The 23172-nt window shown below is 40.3% G+C and overlaps 1 protein-coding gene across 4 annotated transcripts in view; it reads left to right on the top strand.

Annotated features, from left to right (window-relative positions):
- Window positions 1-12628, top strand: part of APAF1 (apoptotic peptidase activating factor 1) — a 34496-nt gene extending 21868 nt beyond the window's left edge. For all 4 annotated transcript variants that reach the window (XM_074144360.1, XM_074144357.1, XM_074144359.1 and 1 more), the window contains 8 exons: window positions 1181-1300; window positions 3288-3413; window positions 4108-4233; window positions 5922-6041; window positions 6374-6499; window positions 7287-7412; window positions 7854-8000; window positions 11013-12628. In XM_074144360.1, coding sequence (XP_074000461.1) covers window positions 1181-1300; window positions 3288-3413; window positions 4108-4233; window positions 5922-6041; window positions 6374-6499; window positions 7287-7412; window positions 7854-8000; window positions 11013-11156 — 1035 coding nt within the window. In that variant the 3' untranslated portion in view covers window positions 11157-12628. The remainder of the gene's footprint in view (window positions 1-1180; window positions 1301-3287; window positions 3414-4107; window positions 4234-5921; window positions 6042-6373; window positions 6500-7286; window positions 7413-7853; window positions 8001-11012) is intronic.
- The last annotated feature ends 10544 nt before the right edge of the window (window positions 12629-23172 follow it).

Below are 23172 nucleotides of genomic sequence, written 5' to 3'. Positions count from 1 at the left end.
TAGAACCATAGCACAGTTTGGGTTGGAAGGGACCTTTAAAGGTCCTGTCTAGTCCAACCTCCATGCAATGAGCAGGGACATCAACTAGATCAGGTTGCTCAGAGCCCAGTCCAGCCTGACCCTCAATGGTTCCAGGAATGGGGCATCTACCACCTCTCTGGGCAACCTGCTCCAGTGTTTCACCACCCTCATTGTAAAAAATGTCTTCCTTATATCTAGTCTGGATCTAACCTGTTTTGGTTTAAAACTGTTACCCCTTGTCCTACCGCTACAGGCCCTGCTAAAAAGTCTGTCCCCATCCTTCTTATAAGCCACCTTTAAATACTGATAGACCACAGTAAGATCTCTCTGGAGCCTTCTCAAATTTATATATATATTATTAAATTACTCATTTAAGGAATTTTTAATTAAAAAATTACATAATATATTCTGATTGTTATATAAGATATATATTTAGTATTTATATGTGTTGATAGCCAATATAAATTTACATATTTATTATAAAATTATTTAGCTAAACAGTAAAATGAGCGGGCTTTTTTACTTTATTTACTGTATTATCTAAGTTTACTGTATATTGATATGATTTTTTAAAGTCCACTAGCTGTTCAAGAGTGATTGTAACCTTTTTTATCTGAATCAGGAATTGTGAATTTTTTTGAGGATCCTAGCAGTCTTGATATTACTTTCGTTGTTAGATATATTTCCATGTTAATATTTAGGATAGATTTCTATAATTGTAATGCCTCATCAAAACCTGTGAAAGTAGAACTATTGTTCACTGAAGTAACCTTTCCTTTTCTCCCAAGTTAATACTTATATTATTGGAATTTTGAAAGCAGTTGAAGTATAGAAATCTGTACTTGGTATTTTTTGTAATTGGATTTTAAGAATCTTCTTTGGATGAGAAAATTGTCAACGTCATAGCTATGACTCTAAACACAGGGGAGTCTACTGGTCAGCCTGGAAAAAATTAGTTCTGTTTCATCTGTTGGAATCACTACAGTAATTTCGCAACCTTCCCTATTAGATAAAAATAGCAGAAGCATAATTTTCACTGATCTGAAAAAATCAGTGTTACTTGCAAGTTTATAAGACTTCAGTTTAATTAAAGGACAAGTTATGGCACTTGCTGAGTAAGAGTATCTGTAAACCAATGAAATGCTGTGTTCTTCAACAGATTTGGGAAACAAAGAAAGTGTGCAAGTCTTCTGATGCTGTGCTGAAAAGTGAACTGGATGTTGTATTTCACAATGGTGAAGTGATGATTTTAGCAATTTACAATCAGAAGCATTTACAGGTAAGCTGTATTTCTCAGTATGACAGTAAATTTGAATGTTATCTGCAGATCTCAGTAGAAAATGGAGGAAACACTGAAAGAATTTCTTGTTCATGGCTTTCAACAGTAGTATCATAGTAGTTGATTCTTCATGTATGATAACATTTTTGTATCTAGAAACTCTGCCTAGTTTAGTGAGCAAAAACGAAGCTTGCGGGGAAACTTCTACACTGACGTCAAAACTGAAGCTTGATGTATGGGAACAAAACTGTTTTCTCTTCATGACTGGGGAGGCTATGGGCCCTCCAAGGGGCTTAGCTATGCACAGCAATGTGTAATGTGTGCAGCACGTATAGACCAGGTGTTACACAGCACATGTATGTAATGCATCATGACTACTGAAGGAATTGTCTCAAATTGGGAGAATGAAAGGTGTAAGCCCAGGTCAGCCTATAGCTTTAGGAAAGCATGGGGTCTTTTATGTCCTAAAGAAAATATTAATACTGGATACACTCTTATTACTGTGAACACCTCCACCAAGTAGAAAGTACACCAACATCCAAAATATGTTTTTCCATTCCATGATAACAAATGCATGCGCATCTTTTTTTAATCATGATTCTCTAATACGTCAAATAAAGTCAGTCGATAGGATTTTCTTTGAAGTGAAGGCAATACAGTTCGTTCAGATTATGCTTCTACTTGATTGTAGCTGTTTAAAAGTGGAAACATTTTCATACTTGTTGCAGAATGCTGCTTACACAAACTGATTGCATTTTAACCCACAAAATGGGCTGTTGTGGTTTAACCCCAGCCTGCATCTAAGCACCACACAGCTGCTCACTCACTCTCCTCCAGTGGGATGGGGGGGAGAATGGGAAGAGTAAAAGTGAGAAAACTCATGGGATAAAGACAGTTTAATAGGTTGAGCAAAAGCCGCGCACGCAAGCAAAACAAAACAAGGAATTCATTCACTGCTTCCCATCGGCAGGGCAGGTATTTAGCCTTCTCCTGGAAAGCAGGGCTCCATCATGCCTAATGGTTACTTGGGAAGACAAATGCCATCACTCTAAACTTTTCCCCCTTCCTTCTTCTTCCCCCAGCTTTATATACTAAGTGTATGTAGATGTCATGTGGTATGGAATGTTCCTTTGGTCAGCTGGAGTCAGCTGTCCCAGGTGTGCCCCCTGCCAACTTCTTGAGTACCCCCAGCCTACTTGGTGGTGGAGAGGTGTCTTCTCATGAGAGAAGACTCCATTGTAGACAAAGAATAGTTTTTTCACCTTTGCACAAGAAGAGAAATTGACTGAAAAGACAGTTAAGCATTTGTGCTGTAATTTAACAGTATATCTATCTCTGCTGTCACATCCCTAAAAGTAGTTTTTCTGCAACCGCGATGTTTTACCCTTTGTAATTTGTGATATCTCAGAACTGGGGTTCTGGTCATCTTTTGATGTGCAGTGTTTAATTTATAAACATGTCACACTGGTAGCTTTCTAAACATAAACTTTGTTTGTAAATCATTGTATTCTAAAGATTTTTTTTTTTCCTAGGGAATTGATTTGAGGGCAAAACTGAGTTGAGATTTGGTGTATTGTGTGTGCTAATAAGTTTAAAGTCACGCTTACAGGATGCACTTAAAGTATTTTATGCTCCATTTAGCATGAGCTGTAGAATCTGTCTGGCAAGGTAAATTTGGTCATGGAGCTCCTATGTGGCTTTTGAAATTTGGGAGCGGCATTTTGAGTTACTGGTTTTTGTAGCCAGATAAACTTTAAAAAACCTTCTAATACTGAGATATGCTTCCTTCTGCAAACTTGTCCTGTTCAGAAAGCATTCTATGAAGACAGTTAGATTGGCCTTCAAAGTAATTGGTTTATAAAAGTAACTGATCTTTGTAACTGAAAGTTTGAAACTGGTACACTGTTCTCTTTAGTATTTGTAACTCTGTATTGTAATTTATTTTAAATTTTAAAACATTGCAATAACTTAACTTCCTATCTTGCAGCTTATCAATGGAAATACAGACAGTGTTATTATGCAGACAGCAGCTCAAGAATCCCCTATTTCCTGCTGTTGCTTAAGTGAAGATCTTAAATTTGCAGCTTTTGGACAGGAGAGTGGAACAATAAAGGTATTAAATACTAAATTGATTTTTAAAGCACCATTCTTGGTGCTTTTTTCTTTTTAAAGAAATGTTATTTGAATAACTTTGTACAATAATATTCTTCAAAGTTTTTACATGTGAGTGGTACCTAAATGACGATAATTTAAAGGTAGTGCTAGTAATCACAGAATCACGGAACGGTAGGGGTTGGAATGGACCTCTAGAGATCATTTAGTCCAACCCTGGTACTAAAGCAGGTTCACCTAGAGCAGGTTGGACAGGAATGCATCCAGGAGGGTTTTGAGTATCTCCAGAGAAGGAGACTCCACAACCTCTTTAGGCAGCCTGTTCAGTGCTCTGTAACCCTAAAAGTGAAGAAGTTTTTCCTCATGTTCAGATGGAACTTTCTGCATTCCAGTTTGTGCCCATTTCCCCTTATCCTGTCACTGGGCATCACTGAAAAGAGGCTGGCCCATCCTCTTGACACCTGCCCTCTAGATATTGATAAGCATCGATAAGATCCCCTCTCAGTCTTCTGAGATAATGTAGCTCTGAATTTCATTTTTCCAAGGAGTAAGCTAAGACAAATTTTCAGTTGTTGCAGTCCATTGACTGAGAATCATGTATTTACAATCTTGTATTATTTAAAAAAGAATGTGCATGTTCTTTTCTTTCTTTTTCTCAAGTGTGTAATATAATTATTGCATTCTTCATTGTAAAGGTATTGCAGGTGTTGGATGGGAAAGTTCTGAACTTCCGGGAGGCCTTCAGGACATCCGTGCAGCATTGTCGATTTACCTCTGACTGTCAGACTCTCATTTCAAGTGCTCATGATTCAGTTATACAGGTTTGGAAAACAGTTAAAAAGATTATGTTGTAACTTATTTACAATTTATTTAAAAAGATCTTTTATACTATAGATAATGTGAACTCAGTAAATGACTACTGTGTTCTGTATTGCTCCATCTTAGGGCAAAGGACTGTAGAAACTGTAGCCTCTATTTATACCTTATGTGATAATGAATATTACACAGTCTGTATTATTAATGCTGTGGATGATAGAAAGGCACCAAACCTTTACGATGGGTGAAAGGAACATTAATTTTCAAACAAGATAACTCAACAGTTCTGATTGCCTAAGTGAAGGGTTTGGTATGTGATCCAGAACTGGCTATTTACGGTAGGTCTGTCAGTGGGCTTGCTTACGCTGTGTGAAGGAATGAGGTTAAAAGTCCTGTCTCTGAGCAGGCTGATCTGTTCACCTAGTCCAGTACAGCGCTGAATACAGATGCTAGCTAGAAATAGAATGGCTGCACTAATGTAGTCTCAAATTAATAAGCTCTGCCTCTCAGCAAGGTTAGATTGCCTCCGGAGAAGCATTCTGGTGTGTGTATATTAGAATTTTAGCTCACCTCAGGGATGCGCTTTTGAAGTGAATGTCCTGGTCATTTATGCACTCTGTGCCTTAGTTTGCACTGCAGAGCAGTTGCAGGCATGCTGGCAGGATTCCTAAACATGCTCCAGCTACTAATAAGCATTCAGTCCACACAACCAAGCTTGAGCTGGTTTGAAGTAAAACCTCCAAAAAACATGTAGGTGCTGGTCCTTACGATGTTTTTGCTTGTCAGATCTGTTCCAACTTCAGTGTTCTACCTACTTGCTGAAATATACATGTACCTTATCCTACACAACGCTTTGGTGTTTGTTTTGCTCTAATCTGTACTGAACTTGTGGATCTGAAGCTAGTTTGAGTGCCATCACTGTGGCAGTAAGGACAGCTCACCACTTCAGCGGCTTTTGGATCCTTCTTTCAGGTCTAACATGGGTAGTTTTTCTTCTGGGTCCTCGGCTCCCTCTAGTGGATAGTGCCTCAGTGAAGCCACCAGGATTGTCTGTCATTTGAACGCCTCTGCTTTTTGTTCTTTCTTTGATGCTGAAAACCTATTAATTTGAAAACTATTAAATCATTGTCATTTAAATTGATGCTTAATATCTCCTGTAAAATAAAATGACCTTTTTTTAAGTTTTCAGTGATTATTTGAATTAAAAATAGAAGTGTCATTTTGTTATAAAAATGCAAACCAAAATGGCATTTCATTAAAAATACACTTTAAAAATATAAAAGAAAGTTAATTTAACTGTGGAAAATACTAGGTCTGCCAGATGACGGAAGTCTATTTGTTGCAATAATCAAAGGTTTAAAACCCCAAACTTCTGGGGTACCTAGAAAATTACTGGGTTTGCTTTTTCTTTTTAAATCACCAGGGAATTTTAAGCATCAAATTCACTTTGAAAATCAGATTATGTGTGTATTATAGGGAACTCTCTCACAGGTTGACTATTACATACTATAGCATCCTCAATCTTCAGCGTGTCTACTATGGATATCTTCATTATCTAGCCTTTTAATTAGTTGCCACCTCCACAAGAACTTTTTATTATCCCTGTGACTTAAAAATCAGTCAGTTAGTTCATTCTTCTTAACTTACGTTTGCCATTAATTTTTTTTTAAAAGTATTCCATCTTTATCATTAGGTATGGAATTGGCAGTTGAGTGAATGTGTGTTTCTAAGAGGACACAAAGAAGCAATCAAGGATTTCAGACTTATGGAAAATTCAAAACTTCTTTCTTGGTCATTTGATGGAACTGTTAAGGTAAATAAAAGGCTGTCTATTGACAAATTGCATAAAATGCATTTAATCTCTTCTAAGATTTAGTATTTCCTGCACTTTGTATTGACAAATATTTTATTGAATTGATCCTAAAGTGTAAGCTGATGTTAAAAACACAATTTTGCATTTTCTGTGTCTAGTGAGATTTACACTTTTGTTGTATTTTAACTATACCAGTAAATATAGCAAAATGTTGGCCATATGTGAAACATGTAACTGGGTTTTATCTCCTATATATCGTTCTGTAAGATGCAGGTTTTTTAACCTTTTTACAGTGTTACAAAAGTAACCTGTTTTTCCTGTATATTTGATAGGTTTGGAATGTCACTACTGGGAACACAGAAAAAGATTTTGCTTGTCATGGAGGTGCTGTTCTTTCCTGTGCTGTTTCACCTGATGGTAGTAAATTTTCATCTGCTTCTGCTGACAAAACTGCAAAGGTTGGTTACTTTTTGTACAAAGATAAAAATGATGCCTTATCTGTCCAGAAATGTATGCTGTATTTTTTTATTATGAGGTAACTAGTGATTATTTAAGTTATCCTGTTGTATTTCTAGTATTAAATTTCCTGTATTTATGAGCGTGTTTCTGAAGCTGTTATAGTCATGCATAGATGATCTTGGATATAACTTCAGGCTGTCTGGTGGCTTCTGTACAAATAAAATGCATGTTTAATGCACAAGTTTGTGCAGAACACTTTGTTTAGTTCTCTGTATTGATTTGTTAATCACCTGACATTCTTAATTTGGAAATCTAAGTTAAGAAAAATTTCTGGAACTTCAGTGAAAGTGCTGTCCATAGTTTCTGCTATTCCTGTTCAGAAGCAAGGTGCAAAAAGAAGGGAGCTCTTTAATTTTCTGGGGCTGCCCCATTAGATTTTTAAAGTGTCCCATTAGATTTTTAAAATAAGGATTAATCAATTTAAAGCTTTTTTCTGTGACGAGCTTTAAACTTAATTGTAAATTAATCAGTTTCATTAAAGAGTATATTCCAAGGAAAAAAATTTACTCTTAGTTGGTTCAGTAATTTGTAGCAAATGCATTCTTTTGTGATTCAGATAATAAAAAGAAAAACTGACTACAGTATAATACATACATAAATGCACACAAATATATGCATATATACAAAAAGCCTTACATACTTTTGAATGCTAATGCCTTTTTAGGAAGAAGTCATAATTGTTTTTGAACTTATCTTTTTCACTCTTCTATAACATTTTCCATTTAGATATGGAGCTTTGAAAGTTCATCTGTTCTTCGTGAGCTGAGAGGTCATGAAGCCTGTGTGCGATGCTGTACTTTCTCTCCTAATAACAAATTATTGGCAACTGGAGACGACAAAGGAGAAATAAGGGTACTGCTTTAACGTTGCTTTTTATTTTATAATTCAGTTGATAGTCAGTTCACAGACACGAGTTCTCGTAGTTTGTGTTCTGCATGTCTAATTCGTTAGCATTGTGGTGAACACGGGGAGTTGAAAATATCAAGGTTTGCCACATGAGACAGTAGTTTGTAACTGTATTGATAGATTTATGTTCCATGAATACTGAGGAACTGATTCACATGATTTACTAATAATTCTACTGAGAATTGCATGTGTGATTAAATCCTCCATATATGATATGGTTCTAAGAGGAGAATTCATTTTTTGGATTATTCTGTCACTTCAAGTAGAATGCTTATTTACAAGGGGGGTTTTTTCTCTAATATAGAAAAATACATTTCAGCTTTCCTTACTGGAGATTTTTTTCCCCCAATAAGTTTACTTATATACATAATCTTCTCTCTTTTTTAGATTTGGGACATTTTAACAGGTGCATTGCTTCACTTCTGCTCCCCAGTTACTGTAGACGAAGGAGAACCAACACATGGTGGCTGGGTAACAGACCTCTCATTTTCTCCTGACAGTAAGATGCTTGTGTCATCTGGAGGCTATCTTAAGGTAAGCCTTGAAATAATAAAATATCCTAACATACCTAATTAAATGGCAATACTCTGATAATTCTAAAGGAAAATGCACACTAATTGAAAGATACAAATCTGAAATGTTTTACTTAATACAAAGCCACTCCATTTTCAGGACTGTCTAGCACTTTTCACTTCTTTTCTCGAATCTGAAAGGCCCCTGGAAAGGTCTCTTAAGAATTTAATTTTGTTTTCAAACTCTATATATTCCATTTTCATTAGCTTCAGATTTTTATTAGCAACGTCCTTCATTAACATCTTTAAATATCCCAATTTTGGTAATTTTTGTCTGTTGTCATATCCACTCAATTTCAAGAGCAATTGTGTTCTTTATAATGGGCAGAAAAATGGTCTGTCAGGCTTTTTTTGTAATACTGAGTTTTAAAATTTGTCATAAATAGAAATTCAGAAGGAATTGCAAATGATAATTTTCTGCCTTGAAAGACATTCTGTAAGTAATCTTTGGAAGGGGGCATATTGAAAGTGAGGAAATCAGTCTTTTCATCAGTCTTTCCTTGGTTCAGACTGGGCATATGTTTTTTGGGAAGGGGAAGAGGTGGTCTTTCAGTCTGTGAATTGGTTCTTCATAATTGTAAATTTCTCCTGAGTTTGTTTTTTCCCTCATGCAATAGGTAATACCTGTTGGTAGAAACTGTGTGTGTGTATGTGAAATGCCAAGTTGTTGAGTTCTCATCTCACAGAGTTCTGGAGGTTAGTTGATTGCTGGTCAGTGTTTAGCTGTTGGACATGCTACCAGGCTAATTCTTTAAAGTCAGTTAGTAGCTATTTAACACAGACCATTGAATTTTCTAATTTAGCATTGAAAACATCTTCTGATGTTCATTTCTTATTAAAGAACAAGACATGCATCCTGTCTCTAGCTTCCTTCCATTTTGTCTTGCGGTTGCACAGCATGGTGTTCTGATGCTTCTTAGAGTCATAGAATGGTTTAGGATATTAGGGACTTTCGGAGCTCATCTAGTCCAACCTGTTGTTAGAGGTAGCTTGCAGAGTTAGGTGACGTTGCTTAGGGCCTTGCACCATCGAGCTGTGTCCCCGACTCCAACAGGGATGCCTCTGGGCCCTGAGAGGAGAGCGAGACTGTCACCTGTAATGCTCTTTTTGGTAGCTGAAGACAGCAGTTAGCCACCTTCTCTTCAGGCTAAACAAATTCAGTGCTTTGTCTCTTTTCTATGACATCTGTTCTAGGTGTCCAGCCATCTGGATGACTGCATGCTGGACTTGCTCCAGTTTGTCAGTGTCTTTCTTGTAGTAGAGTGAGGCTCAACACACAGTGACTGAACTGCCGACTATTACGTTTTGGATCTAGCAGTCCACCCAGTTTGTCACCTGCCTTGTATTCCGCCCATCCAGTCTTTACCTCTCCAGTTTTACTATAGGGACACTATGGGAGAACATGTTGAAGGTCTGGCTAAAGTCAAGGTTAATCCCATCCCCTGCTCTTGCCATGCTGTTCGCAGAGCCACTATAATTGTCAACAGAAGTCAATTGGGGGGTTCAGCATGATTTACCTTTGGTAAATCCATGCTAGTTGTTCATGATCACCTTCTTGTTCTTCATATGATTTAGAATGACTTCCAGGAAAGTCATCCCAGACACTAGAGTGAAGATTACTGGCCTGCAGTTTGCAGCATCTTCACCCTTTGTGAAAATGGGTTTGGCATTTGCCTTTCTCCAGCCATTGGGACAAGATTCAATCACCACGTTAAGCATCATATTTCTACTTTTCTTTCAAGATCTACAGATGGATGTGTATAATGTGCATGAAAGCACACCCACCCACCCTTTTTGGAGGGAGATATTAGTCAGTGAGAGTCTAAAACACTTAAGAAATTTGGACCTCTGTAAACTGGACTGAGTTGGATTTTGTGGAGTTACATGGAAGATACCTTTAAACAAATGAATCATCTTATTCATAGATGCATCCAGCTATGTACTGTTGAACTTGCTGTGTGAGTGGTACCTGCTGGCCCAGCACCTGATCATTTATCCACCAACAAAGGTGCAAGAGCTAATTAAGAGCCATTTTGTTGTTTGTTTGTTTTTTTCCCCGGGTTGCTATCAAATAACAGACACTTTAGGAAAGGTGTTTTTAGTCAGAACGTTATAGCTGTCTAGCGGCAAATCTGTATTATGCACACAACTATAATGTTACATATTTCATGAGATGAGTAAGCTAAAAAGTAGTAATACCACCTGCTTTTATGGATGACCAAAGCTGAAGGTAATCTGTTTCCACATTTTGTTACTGCACTCAAATGTTGCAAGAATGGAGGGTAGACTTCTTACTGGAACAATCAAGTAACAGCTTTGTGCTGGATTGCATTTGGTTCAATTTTGCATTGGTCTACAGTTTTTCTGAGAAATGTGAAATTTCAGTCTACATTCATGGAATAAACTGATGGTTGAAGGTTTCTCTGTATCTTTGTTATTAGTGTGTACCATATATTCTAAAAAAAAAAAAAATAAAATCCAATCTCACTGAAAAAAAGTGTGTCCTGCTAAGAATACTGCAAATTGTTTCAAATGTGTACATGGTTGATCCTCTTGTGAGTCCAGCTAAGTTTTCAAATACAGCAATAGTTTCAATTATACTGTCTGGCAATGCATTTCATGTGCTCATTTGGTTATATAAAAATACATCATCTTTTAAATTTTGGATATGTCACTGTTTATGTCTATTGATCACGTTTTGTGATGGGGTAAGAGGCAGTGCCTGAATTTATTATTTTGTATGTTTTCCTGACATTGAACAGCTCCAGTCTTTTTGAAGTTTTTTTTCTTCTGAAAGTCTTCCACCTCTACTAACTGGTCCTAAACATTTTCTGCTTAAGATTGCTTGTATTTTTATTTTTAATCCTACCTCTTCGGGGGCAGCAGTCAACTGGCCTTGCCATGCTACGCCTGTTTATCAAATTTATTCTAAGCTTCCTTCGACTAACTGAAAGTGTGTTGTTATTTTTTATAGTGGTGGAATGTAACTACTGGAGAATCCTTACAAACCTTCTACACAAACGGAACAAACCTCAAGTCAATACATGTGTCCCCTAATTTCAAAGTGTATGTGACTGTTGATAATCTTGGCATTCTTTATGTACTACAGAAGTTGTGATTAATGTGCTGAACACGGCAAAGACAGTTCATTTTTTTTAAGCTGGAAACAAAATTATGTTAAATATTTGTCTGACACTCATTAAGCTGTGAATTATATTTCATTGTTGTGTTCATGATGTTTTCATGTATATTTATGTACATTTATGCATGTTTTTTCAAATGAACTTGCACTTAATCTTGTTTTTAATAAGCATTATTATAATCCTTAAGTCTTGATTTGCATCTTAAGTATGTTGCTTCCAGTTTTGTAAGGCAATTATATTAAGATTTATTCAAATTAGTTGAAATCGATATTAATAGGAGTGAAGAAATAATAGGAATATAATGCTTTGAAATTGTATTTTGTGCTAAGGCTGACAGCTAAATGCTCTCTAGCCATCAACATAACTGTGAGATGCAAAAAATTCTTTTTTTACTGTGATACAAGGATTTTCATTTACTACAGAGTGGAAAAAATCAGGGACATCCTTCATTTGAAAAATGAAACTAGCTGTCTTGGTGCCTGATGTTCAAAACAAATCAAGTCGCTGTTCAGTTTACAGCAGCGCCACTTCCCACTTGTGGTAAGAACCTTCTAGCCTTGTGGAGGTTACGTGCATTGTAACACAGAGGAGCTGTTCCTTTTGAGGGGAGCATAGAATCATAGAGTCTTCAGTCTTGTTTTATCAAGGCAAAATCTGAAAGGATATCACAATTGACGTGGAAGAGACTGTGCCACGTTTCCAGTCAAAGGATGAATAGAGCTAACTAGCTAAACAGAGAGTGGAAATGCTTTAAAGAGTCTTATATTTTGCAATATATAATGTGTGAATTTTAGTTATTTTTCCTTTTGGAATTAGCATTCAGATTATACTATGGAGACATTTTGCTGTAGTCAGATTTGTTTACATGGGATTCTATGCACAGGGATCTCTTGCCTGGTAATATGTGATTCTCTTTTTTTTTTTTTTTAAATTTTTACAGTCTATTTATAGATTCAGTATAGGGTAGAAATGTCAACGTTTTGTACTAATTATACTTGACATATTTTTTGTGAATAATTAAATAACAATTTTTCTTAGGTACCTAGTAAGCCTTGTTCTAGTAAACTGCCTCTCAACTGCTCTGAGCAACAGCACAAGCATTAATATCATGGTTTTCATATTTTTGTAGTTGGCAATAGAACACTTTAAGTACTCGATTGTAAAAAGTACGTTAACAAGTGTCTCAACTAATACTGAATAATGAAAGTCTCAGTTTCAGTATTTTTTGTGTGCATTTCAGAAGATGTAATATAGATTCTGTTTTGGACAATCACCAGTTTTCCCTCTTGTTTTAACTTGAAATTCTACCATTTCTAAGGTGCTATTGAATACGGGTCAGTATAATAAAAGTACTGCTGGCAGAAATGTAAAGCGAAGAAATTCAATAGAAAAAATGTGATGTTTTGTATTCTAAGTATGTACAGCATTCAATAAAGATAATCCAGGCAATACTGGCCAAAGTTGTAATGAATTTGATTCTTGAGTGGTTTTTTTTGGTTGTTGGTTTTTTGTTTTTTTTTTTAACAAGGTAGGAGGGAGGGGGAGTACTGCCTCTTTTATTGTGGTTTTGTTTTCAATCTAGACATAGTACTGCTTTACAAACTACATCAAAAACAATTTGACAGGTAAGCAACAGTGCTAAATATGAGGATGGAGGAAAAAGTGAACAACGGGAAACTGAAGTCTTGGGACATGTCCTGAAATGTTCAGGACAGAGATGCTCCTACTGCCCAGTTTGTACAGAGCTCCGCAGTTCTCTCCCTGAAGAGATGAAGCTTCGAGGAGCGGTAAGCTTGATGGCATAGGCTGTGCTGTCCCCACTGCACAGGACCGTGCTGCTCTGAACTTAGAGACCCAACCTTGTCTTTTGTGGCAAGGCTACTGAAACTCTGTTGATAGGAAAAACAGATCATGGTTTAATGAAGAAAGTGACCTGTGAATGAGTGGAGTTCATAGACAATTTCAATTTTGGAGCAAGTAGCACAGAAGCTTGAAGAAATAGGAGATACATAGTACATTCTTGAATTATTCTGCAAGAATGACAACGCAGCAGCATTATACTTGTTGCTGGAGCTGCAGAAGCTGTGCTTCGTGGAAGGTGGTGTCAATAAAGTCAGGATGGTTGTGTTCATGTGCAAATGTATGGAGCTGGCTGTAAGTCTTTGTAGCTGAGGTGAAAGAGGAGAAATAGCGATGGAAAAGTCTGAAGAGCTAACTAATAGTTGTGATTCGCAGGAAGAGGATGACAAAATTTAAATGAAAAAGTGTTAAAATAGGGGCCAAGACAGAAACTTCAATTTAAAATATTTAAGAAGGTTAAAGCAGTTTACTGTAATAGAAAATAAAATCCTGCTGTGTCATCATATTTAGATGTTCCTTTGATGTTAGATGTATTTTAAAGGAAACAAAGTTTGGCCAGAAGCAATTTTTATGTAGATTGAACATTAGTGCTCCTGTTATCTCTTGTAATACCAGATCAAATTGAATCAGTCCGCATTCAAATTTAACTAATGAGCATTGCCAGTTTTATCTAGTTCTTTAACTGAAATTATAATACGCTCTTATGTAAACAGTTTTTAGATACATTTCCTATTAATGATGCCTATCAGCTTCTGTAGAAAGTTTGGGTCTCTTCATTTTGGCAATTCGACCTACAGCTCCTTCACAAATCTTTTTTCTCTTTCCTTTATTAACAAGGAGTTGTACCCACATGCGATACAGCTGCTCAAAAGGATGCTTTATATTGCCTTGACCTGTACCATTCCTTTAACTACAGCATTCCCCTTCCCCCTCTCTTATCTTAGTCATTTGAAATGGAACTTTGCAGTTGTTGCCTGAGGTTTTTCCATGTAAAGATTTATAGATCTCTTGTAGTGCTGGAGTGTGTGGGTAGAGCTGGAACTGGTAAACTCTTGCCAGCAGAGAAGCATCCTCCACCCCCAAAATTATTCTGCCTCTCCTAAAAAATGATGCAGTTATACTCCCTATTACAGGACGCTGTGCAAATTGCTGGGGTTTTTTCCCCAATTTTTTATTTAGTGAAGTCTCTGTAGAGGAGCCAGTTCCCCAGGTTGTATCTAGCTAGGACAGAGTGTGTGTCCTTGTCTTTGCTCTCCTGAGGTGTTATACAGGTGCTGATGCCTTTGCAGGTTTCAGGGGAATGCCCTCCTGGAACAGAACGTTGCAGTGAGGCGACTCTGCCCCGTCTTCAAGAAGCTGGTAAATCCAGAATACCAGTAGGACGCAGATTTCAGGTATGTTCTTCCAATGGCTAGTAGAACATGAACCCCTCACTGAACCATTCGGTTGCCCTTTCTCCTTCATAACAAGTACAGATGCTGTGTCAATGCCAAGGAGTGCAGAAATCAGCCTCATGGTGCTTTCTGGTGTTCCCTTCTGATAGAATCATAGAATGGTTAGAGGTGGAAGGGACCTTAAAGATCATATAGTTCCAACCCCCCTGCCCTGGGCAGGGACACCTCCCACTAGACCAGGTTGCTCAAAGCCCCATCCAGCCTGGTCTTGAGCACTTCCAGGGATGGGGCATCCACAACTTCCCTGGGAAAGCACACACTCAGATGCATTTGTCGACATGGTGCTTTCTTGCTTCTGCCTACTACAAGGACACAAATTTATTTAGGCTCACAGATGGTGATGGTGATGCCCAAGAGCTCTGAGGACTTGGGACGCTTTATTTCTGTTGTGATTTCATGAACAGCAGAAGCCAAACAAACCTTAATGTTTGGAGAGCAGGGAGTGTACCAGCTACTGAAAACACTTTCAGTGTGATTTTGGTGCCCAATTTCACTTTGCTCTTTCAAGCTGGGAATGGGACACAATCGGCTGATGTGTGATACCATGTTAAGCTGAGACCAGGCTTGTTGGTGGTATGAACTCTGCAGTAGGTTGACCTGTACTTTTCAGCACTTCCAAAGCGTGCTGCTATCTACATCTTTGCGTGTTGGCGTGAGGTTTGGGAGTGGTTGGGAGAGGTGGGTTTGGAGGAGGTGGTTTGGGTTTTGTTGGGTTTTAAGTTTTTTTTTTCCAAATTAACTTACTGCACACCTTTCTTCTAAGAGTTTTGTCCTGGTCTGAGGTAAAATAGAACCAACTTTCTGTTCAGTAATTTGACATCTTAGCTAGGCCTCTTCTAACTCTCAGAAATTAACAGCATATTGTGGAGAAAACTGTTCTTTCTCAGAGTGATAAGACCAATGTTTGTACTTCATGCCAAGGAATGGTATGCAGGGAGGCCCTTGCTTATACTTATTGCTATAGCAACCAAGGTCAGCTAATTTTGTTATTTGCCCCGTTGCAGGGTCGGAAACGGAAAAGCATAGAGGGGTCCCACCTGCAGGGAGGAGTGGACAGGACAGGTGACCCAAACCTGACCAACAGGGATATTCCATCCCATCTGCCCCATGCTCAGTAGAAAAGCTGAGGGATCAAAGGGTCAGCCCTCTTTCTTCAATGGCCGACGTCCAAGGAGGACCCTGTCTGTTCATCTGCCTTTGATCCCGATTCATGTGTTCCTGACTCCAGAGCTGGAATCCAGTTCCCATCCGTCGCGGAGTCCAGTCTGGGACTTCCCCAGTGCCTGCCAGTGACATCGTCCTGGGAGCTTGATACGGTTTTGTATTTATTGTATCTATTTCATTATTTCCTTTTTAATTTTAATATTAATATTTCTTTAGTTCATTCTGAACTCATAACTCTCTTTATCTCTCCTCCTTTTCTCCTGCACTGGAGAAGTAGGGGGGGGGGGGGGAGCATCTGTTGCTGTCGTAAGCCAGTTCAGCCTAAACCACAACAGATTTATTGGCTCCCAACGTGGGGCTCAAACAGAGCTCAACCAAAGCTCTGGTAGATTGCCTGAATAGTTTGAATTCCAGCTTGCTCAGGGAGAACAGACAGCTCACATCATGTCGTTCTTATGCAAAATGTTATATCATGCCTTTAGAGAGCCTTTTATGAAGTTAATTGATGCAGTGGTGCTTAATTTGCCATATGTGTTGTATGGTTTACTTGCTCTTTGTGTTTGGATGCGGTGGTCTAAGCGTGCTATTTTGGTGTGGATTTGCCTTCAGATGTATAATGTGATTACTTGGATAACGGTTCTACCTGCGTATCTCGGGCATCACGTGATGGATTCTGTTGCTAATTGCACTTTCGGTTTTACTTGGGGAAAGTTTACTTTGCCTTTTAATGATTATACCAAAGTGACACCAACGGAACTAGGGGATGGAAAACCTTTGGGCGGTGTAGAGAATGGTTGTTACTATCTTTCCGTCGTGATTTTGTTTTCGGTTTTCCTGAGTGTGTTGCAGGGGTGGCTTATTGTTAAAGTTCGGTGCCGGAGCGAGTGTTCTGTGACGTGTGATATTGCAACTCAGACCCCACGGGCGAAATCAAAGACAGCAGAAACTCAGACAACTGCCCGAGCCACACCGGCCCCGGCCCCTGCCCCGGCAAAAGCCCCGGCACAGACACAAACGATTGCCCCCCCACCGGCCCCGGCACCAGCCCCAGAGGCACCAGCTGCTCCCCCCCAGGCTCCGGCACAAGCCGCGCCCCGGCCCTTCCCGGCACCGGTCGCTCGGCAGCCTGCCGTAGAACTTACTCTGCCTCCTGCACCCCCCCCGCCTCTATGGCCAGCCCCCCCCCCGCCCGTAGCGACACCGGCTGCTCCGGCCCCGGCAGCGGGCGCTGCCGCTGCTCCGGCTGCCCCGACAAGGAGCGCTGCCGCCACTCCAGCGCCAGCAGAACCCCCACGAGTCGTCCCGGTGACCGGGAAGCAGAAAAGAAACTCAACTCGTTCCCCTGCCCCTTACCACAAAGACCTGCCCGAGCCAGACGGCATGGGAGAGGGTTCCTCTGACGAAGATCCGGGAGAGGGTCCTTCTCAGGCAGATCCAGGGGAGGGTCCTGCTCGGGTAGATCGAGGAGAGGGCCCTTCTCAGGCAGCGTCAACACAGGATGAGGACTCAGATGTAGAGACAGTTGTTAAATCTTTCTCTGTGGAGGATTTGCGAAATATAAGGAAGGACTTCAGTCGTCGCGACGGGGAGTCACTTCTGTCCTGGTTGCTCCGATGTTGGGACAATGGGGCTGATTGCATAGACTTAGATGGTAGAGAGGCCAAGCAGCTGGGAAAGCTGGCCAAAGAGGGAGGTATTGATAAAGCCATTGGGAGAAAGGCAGACACTCTCAGTCTCTGGAGGCGACTGCTGTCAGCTGTAAAGGGCAGGTATCCCTTTAAGGATGATATCGAATGCTGCCCAAGCAAATGGACCAGCATAGAGAAAGGTATTAAGTACCTGAGAGAACTGGCTGTGCAAGAGGTGATTTATGGCAACTGGCAAGTGATTACAGACCCCGATGAAATGCCGTGCAAACCATCTTTGTTGAAAAAGTTTGTACGGAGTGCACCGTCAGTGTATTCCCACACTTTGTCAACAATGGTCTGGGGAGGATCTGGTACGGATACACCAACTGTAAATGAGGTGGCTAACAAGGTACGGCAGTATGAAGACTGTCTCATCCCCTCAGTGTAGCAGCTGTAGAAAAACTGACTGAGAAAAGTGATAAAACAACTGAGAAAATAACTGAAAAAATAACTGAGGAAATGGCTGAACAAACTAAGACAATGAGTGAGGCAATAGAGAAAATGACCAAGACAATAGCAGAGCAAAATGAGAAAAAAGATAATTTTTCAGAAACTGCTTGAAAAACTGCAATGGGGAAAGAACCCCACTCTTCCCCTGAACAGACCCAAGTCACAGCCATTAAGAAAAAATGCCCTCCTATGAGACCAACCAAAGGGAAACAGGACTTGATCCGAGATTTCCTGTGGCTTTGCCTCTGCCATAATGGAGAGGACATGAGGAGATGGGATAAAAAACCTACTTCAGCCCTACAGGCACGGGTGCTTGAGTTGCAAGGTAAAGCAGACAGAAGAAAGGATTGTTACATGAACATGGCTGCTCCAGTTCAGAGCATGCACTACCCTGGTCCAGACAGGAACTCACCTTGCAATTGGAGATGCTGTCCTCAGCATTAGGGTTGCCCTGTCTCCAGCCAGGAGGAGGAGAGGGATAACCAAGTTTATTGGACTGTGTGGATTTGATGGCCTGGCACATCAGAGCCACGAAAATATAAAGCCCTGGTGGACACTGGTGCACTAATGCCATTGAATCATAAAGGGACAGAATCAGTCACTATTTCTAGAGTGACAGGATGACCTCAAGGACTGACTGTACTGGAGGCCGAAGTGAGCCTGAATGGGAATTAATGGAAGAAGCATCCTATTGTGACTGCCCCAGATGCTCCATGCATCCTTGGCATAGACTAACTACCTCAAGAGAGGATATTTCAAAGACCCAAAAGGGTATCCGTGGGCTTTTGGTATAGCAGCCGTAGAGACTGAGGATATTACACAGCTGTCTACCTTACCTGGTCTTTCAGATGACCCTTCTGTGGTGGGACTGCTGAAGGTTAAAGAACAGCAGGTGCCAATTGCTACTTCCATGGTGCATCTGCGATAGTATTGCACTAACCAAGATTCTTTGATTCCCATCCAGAACCTGATTCATTGGCTGGAGACCAAGGAGTGATCAGCAAGACTCGCTCACCCTTTAACAGCCCGATATGGCCAGTGCGAAAGTCTGATGGTGACTGGCGTCTAACAGTAGACTATCATGGCCTGAATGAAGTCACACCACCACCGAGTGCGGCTGTGCCAGACATGCTAGAACTGCAATATGAACTGGAGTCCAAGGCAACCAAATGGCATGCTACAAATGACATTGCTAATGCCTTTCTCTCTATTCCTTTAGCAGCAGAGTGCAGGCCACAGTTTGTTTTCACCTGGAGAGGCATCCAGTACACCTGGAATCGACTGCCCCAGGGGTGGAAACACAGTCCTACTAGTTGCCATGGACTGATCCAGACTGCACTGGAGAAGGGTGGAGCTCCAGAACACCTGCAATACATTGATGACGTCATTGTGTGGGGTAATACAGTAGAAGAAGTTTTCAAGAAAGGTAAGAAAATAATCAAGATTCTTCTGAAAGCAGGTTTTGCCATGTCAAGAGGTAAGGTCAAGGGACCTGCACGAGACATCCAGTTCTTGGGAATTAAATGGCAAGATAGTCGTTGCCAGACCCCAATGGATGTGATTAACAAAATAACATCAATGTCCCCACCAACTAACAGAAAGGAAACACAAGCCTTTTTAGGTGTTGTGGTTTTCTGGAGAATGCATGTTCCAGGTTATAGTCAGATTGTGAAACCTCTCTGTGAGGTTTTCTTTCACGTGAAAGAAAAATGATTTTACACGGGGTCCTGAGCAACGACAGGCCTTCGAGAAAATTAAACAAGAGATTGTGCATGCAGTAGCCCTTGGACCAGTCCGAACAGGATGAGATATTAAAAATGTGCTCTACACCGCAGCTGGGGACAACGGCCCTACCTTGGAGCCTATGGCAGAAAGCACCAGGGGAGACTTGAGGTCGACCCCTAGGATTCTGGAGTCAAGGCTATACCCCAACCAAGAAAGAAATCTTGGCAGCATATGAAAGAGTTAGAGCTGCTTCAGAAGTAGTTGGTACTGAAGTACAGCTCCTCCTGGCACCCCGAGTACCAGTGCTGGGCTGGATGTTCAAGGGTAAAATTCCTTCTACTTATCATGCCACTGATGCTACCTGGAGTATGAGGGTTGCACTAATCATACATTGAGCTTGAATAGGAAACCCAAATCGTCCGGGGATCATAGAAGTGATCACAAACTGGCCTGAAGGCAAAGATTCCAGAATGCCACCAGAGGAGGTGGTGACTGAGGTGCTGAGGAAGCCCCACCATATAATGAACTCTCAGATAATGAGAAACAGTATGCTCTGTTCACTGATGGATCTTGTCGTATTGTAGGAAAACATCAAAGGTGGAAAGCTGTTATATGGAATCCTACACGACAAGTCACAGAAGCTACTGAAGGACAAGGTGAATCGAGTCAATTTGCTGAGGTAAAAGCCATTCAGCTGGCTCTAGACGTTGCTGAATGAGAAAGTGGCCAGTGCTTTATCTGTACACTGACTCATGGATGGTGGCAAATGCTCTGTGGGGATGGTTAAAACAGTGGAAGCAGAGCAATTGGCAGTGCAAAGGTAAACCCATCTGGGCTGCTGAATTATGGTAAGATATTGACATAGAACTAGTCGTGAAAGTGCGTCCTGTAGATGCCCATGTACCCATGATTTGGACCACTCAGGAACATCAAAACAATCAGCAAGTGGATCGAGCTGCTAAGATTATCCAGACAGATTTAGACGGGGAACATAGAGGTGAACAGTTTTTAGCTCAGTGCGCCCATGACACTTCAGGTCATCAAGAAAGAGATGCAACATACTAATGGGCTCATGACTGAGGTGGATTTAATCATGGACGCTATTGTGCAGGTTATCCACAATTGTGAAACATGCGCCGAAATCAAGCAGCAAGATAAAAGGTTAAAACATTTGTGTCACGGAGGATGACAGTTAAAATATTAGTATGGGGAGGCTTGGCAAATTGACTACATCATAGTCCCTCAAACCCACCAGGGTAAGCGTTATGTGTTCACAATGGTGGAAAGGAGCAACGGATGTTTGGAAACCTATGCCGTACCCCATGCTACCACCCAATATACCATCCTGGGCCTTAAAAAGCAAGTCTTGTGGTGACATGGTACTCCAGAAAGAATTGAGTCAGACAATGGGACTCATTTCAAAAACAATCTTACAAGTAACTGGGCAAAAGAACATGGCATTGAGTGGGTATATCATATCCCCTATCATACACCAGCTTCTGGGAAAATTGAATGATACAATGGATTGTTAAAAACTACCCTGAAAGCAATGGGTGGTGGATCCTTTAAAAATTGGGACAAACATTTAGCACAAGCTACCTGGTTAGTTAACACCAGGGGATCCATTAATCGAGCTGGTCCTGATCAGTCAGACCTTTTACATACTGTAGAAGGGGATAAAGTCCCTGTGGTGCATGAAAGGAATATGTTGGGGAAAACTGTTTGGGTTTTTCCTGACTCAGGCAAAGGCAAACCCACTCATGGGACTGGGACTGTTTTTGCTCAAGGACCTGTATGTACTTGGGTGGTAATGCTGAAGAATGGAGAAGTTCAATGTGTACCTCAAGGAAATTTGACCCTGGGTGAGAATACCGAATTCTGAGTATGATGTTAATTGTTATATAGTACTAACCATGTCCTGTAAGTGTTTTTTAGAATAACACAGAAATGATGAAACCTCAGCCAGATTCATCAAGTGGCGTCCAGCAAAACTCCCTGAGATGGACATGCTACCCATGGGCACGAACCACAATGAATTTCACATCATCTTGCCTACCTTGAGAATCTGCTATGAAATGGACTTAACGAACTTTTGTATATAAAGATAAATCATAATTGAGTGACCTGCACGTATCTATCTATCCATATATATGTGTGTGTGTAGATTTCATAGATAAAAGTATTAGTGATCTGAGCATGATGCAAATGGTATTGAATACGGGGTGGAATGTCCCAGTTTGAGGTAAAATAGAACCAACTTTCTGTTCAGTAATTTGACATCTTAGCTAGGCCTCTTCTAACTCAGAAATTAACAGCATATTGTGGAGAAAACTGTTCTTTCTCAGAGTGATAAGACCAATGTTTGTACTTCATGCCAAGGAATGGTATGCAGGGAGGCCCTTGCTTATACTTATTGCTATAACAACTAGGGTCAGCTAATTTTGTTATTTGCCCCGTTGGAGGGTCGGAAACGGAAAAGCATAGAGGGGTCCCACCTGCAGGGAAAAGCAGCCAGGACAAGTGACCCAAACCTGACCAACAGGGGTATTCCATCCCATCTGCCCCATGCTCAGTAGAAAAGCTGAGGGATGAAAGGGTCAGCCCTCTTTCTTCAATGGCCGACGTCCAAGGAGGACCCTGTCTGTTCATCTGCCTTTGATCCCGATCCGTGTGTTCCTGACTCCAGAGCTGGAATCCAGTTCCCATCCGTCGCGGAGTCCGGTCTGGGACTTCCCCAGTGCCTGCCAGTGACATCATCCTGGGAGCTTGATACGGTTTTGTATCTATTGTATCTATTTCATTATTTCCTTTTTAATATCAATATTTCATTAAAGTAGTTTAGTTCATTCTAAACTTGTAAATCTCTTTATCTCTCCTCCTTTTCTCCTGCACCGGAGAAGTGGGGGGAGAGCATCTGTTGCCGTCGCAGGCCAATTCAGCCTAAACCACAACAGGTTTTATGAGAAACCTTGCAACTAGATCTAACAGAGGCTAAGCTGAGGCTGTTAGGGTGCATCCTAAAAGATCTGGTGAGTATAAAGGAGTAAGATTTTCTGTCAGCATGTGTTATTGACAACTTCAGCACTTCTCATCTTCTACAGTTACACTTGTAGGATATAGTACAACCATGTCAGAGTTGGACCAGTTGAACTATTTAAGTGGCGTGACTGTGTTTATTCAGAAGGATGAGAAAAATAAAGGATCTTACGAGTGTTTAATAGGCAGTTTCTCTCGTGGGGCCCGACTGTTTACAGAACAAATTAGCTTCCTGTGCTTGTTTCCATTTAAGAAACCATACATTGTACGCATAACAAGTGCTCTGAGAATGCTTAAATTCAAGTCCTTCAGGCTAGAGAGGATTCTTCTTCTGAACTCAAGAGGGATCATCTGAGTACTTACTTAGGATGCCACAATTAGACTCTGTGTGTTTATGTGTGTGGTATTTTTCATTTCTTCTATTTACTTCTTTCTGTTTATTTGTGTCCCTCTGTGGTTGGTTTTTGTTTTTTAGCTTTGTCCAGTTTCTCTAATAACATATGAACTCAGATGAATTTTGACAATCATGATGTTTAAAATGACTCAAAATGAGGCAAAGACAAACTTATGTAATCCAGCTGTGTAAAAGTAAATATGATGCTGTTTAGATAAGC

The sequence above is a fragment of the Numenius arquata genome, chromosome 2 (genome assembly GCF_964106895.1).
Source record: "Numenius arquata chromosome 2, bNumArq3.hap1.1, whole genome shotgun sequence".
Classification (NCBI taxonomy): Eukaryota; Metazoa; Chordata; class Aves; order Charadriiformes; family Scolopacidae; genus Numenius; species Numenius arquata.
This window is presented reverse-complemented; position numbering and strand designations above follow the sequence as displayed.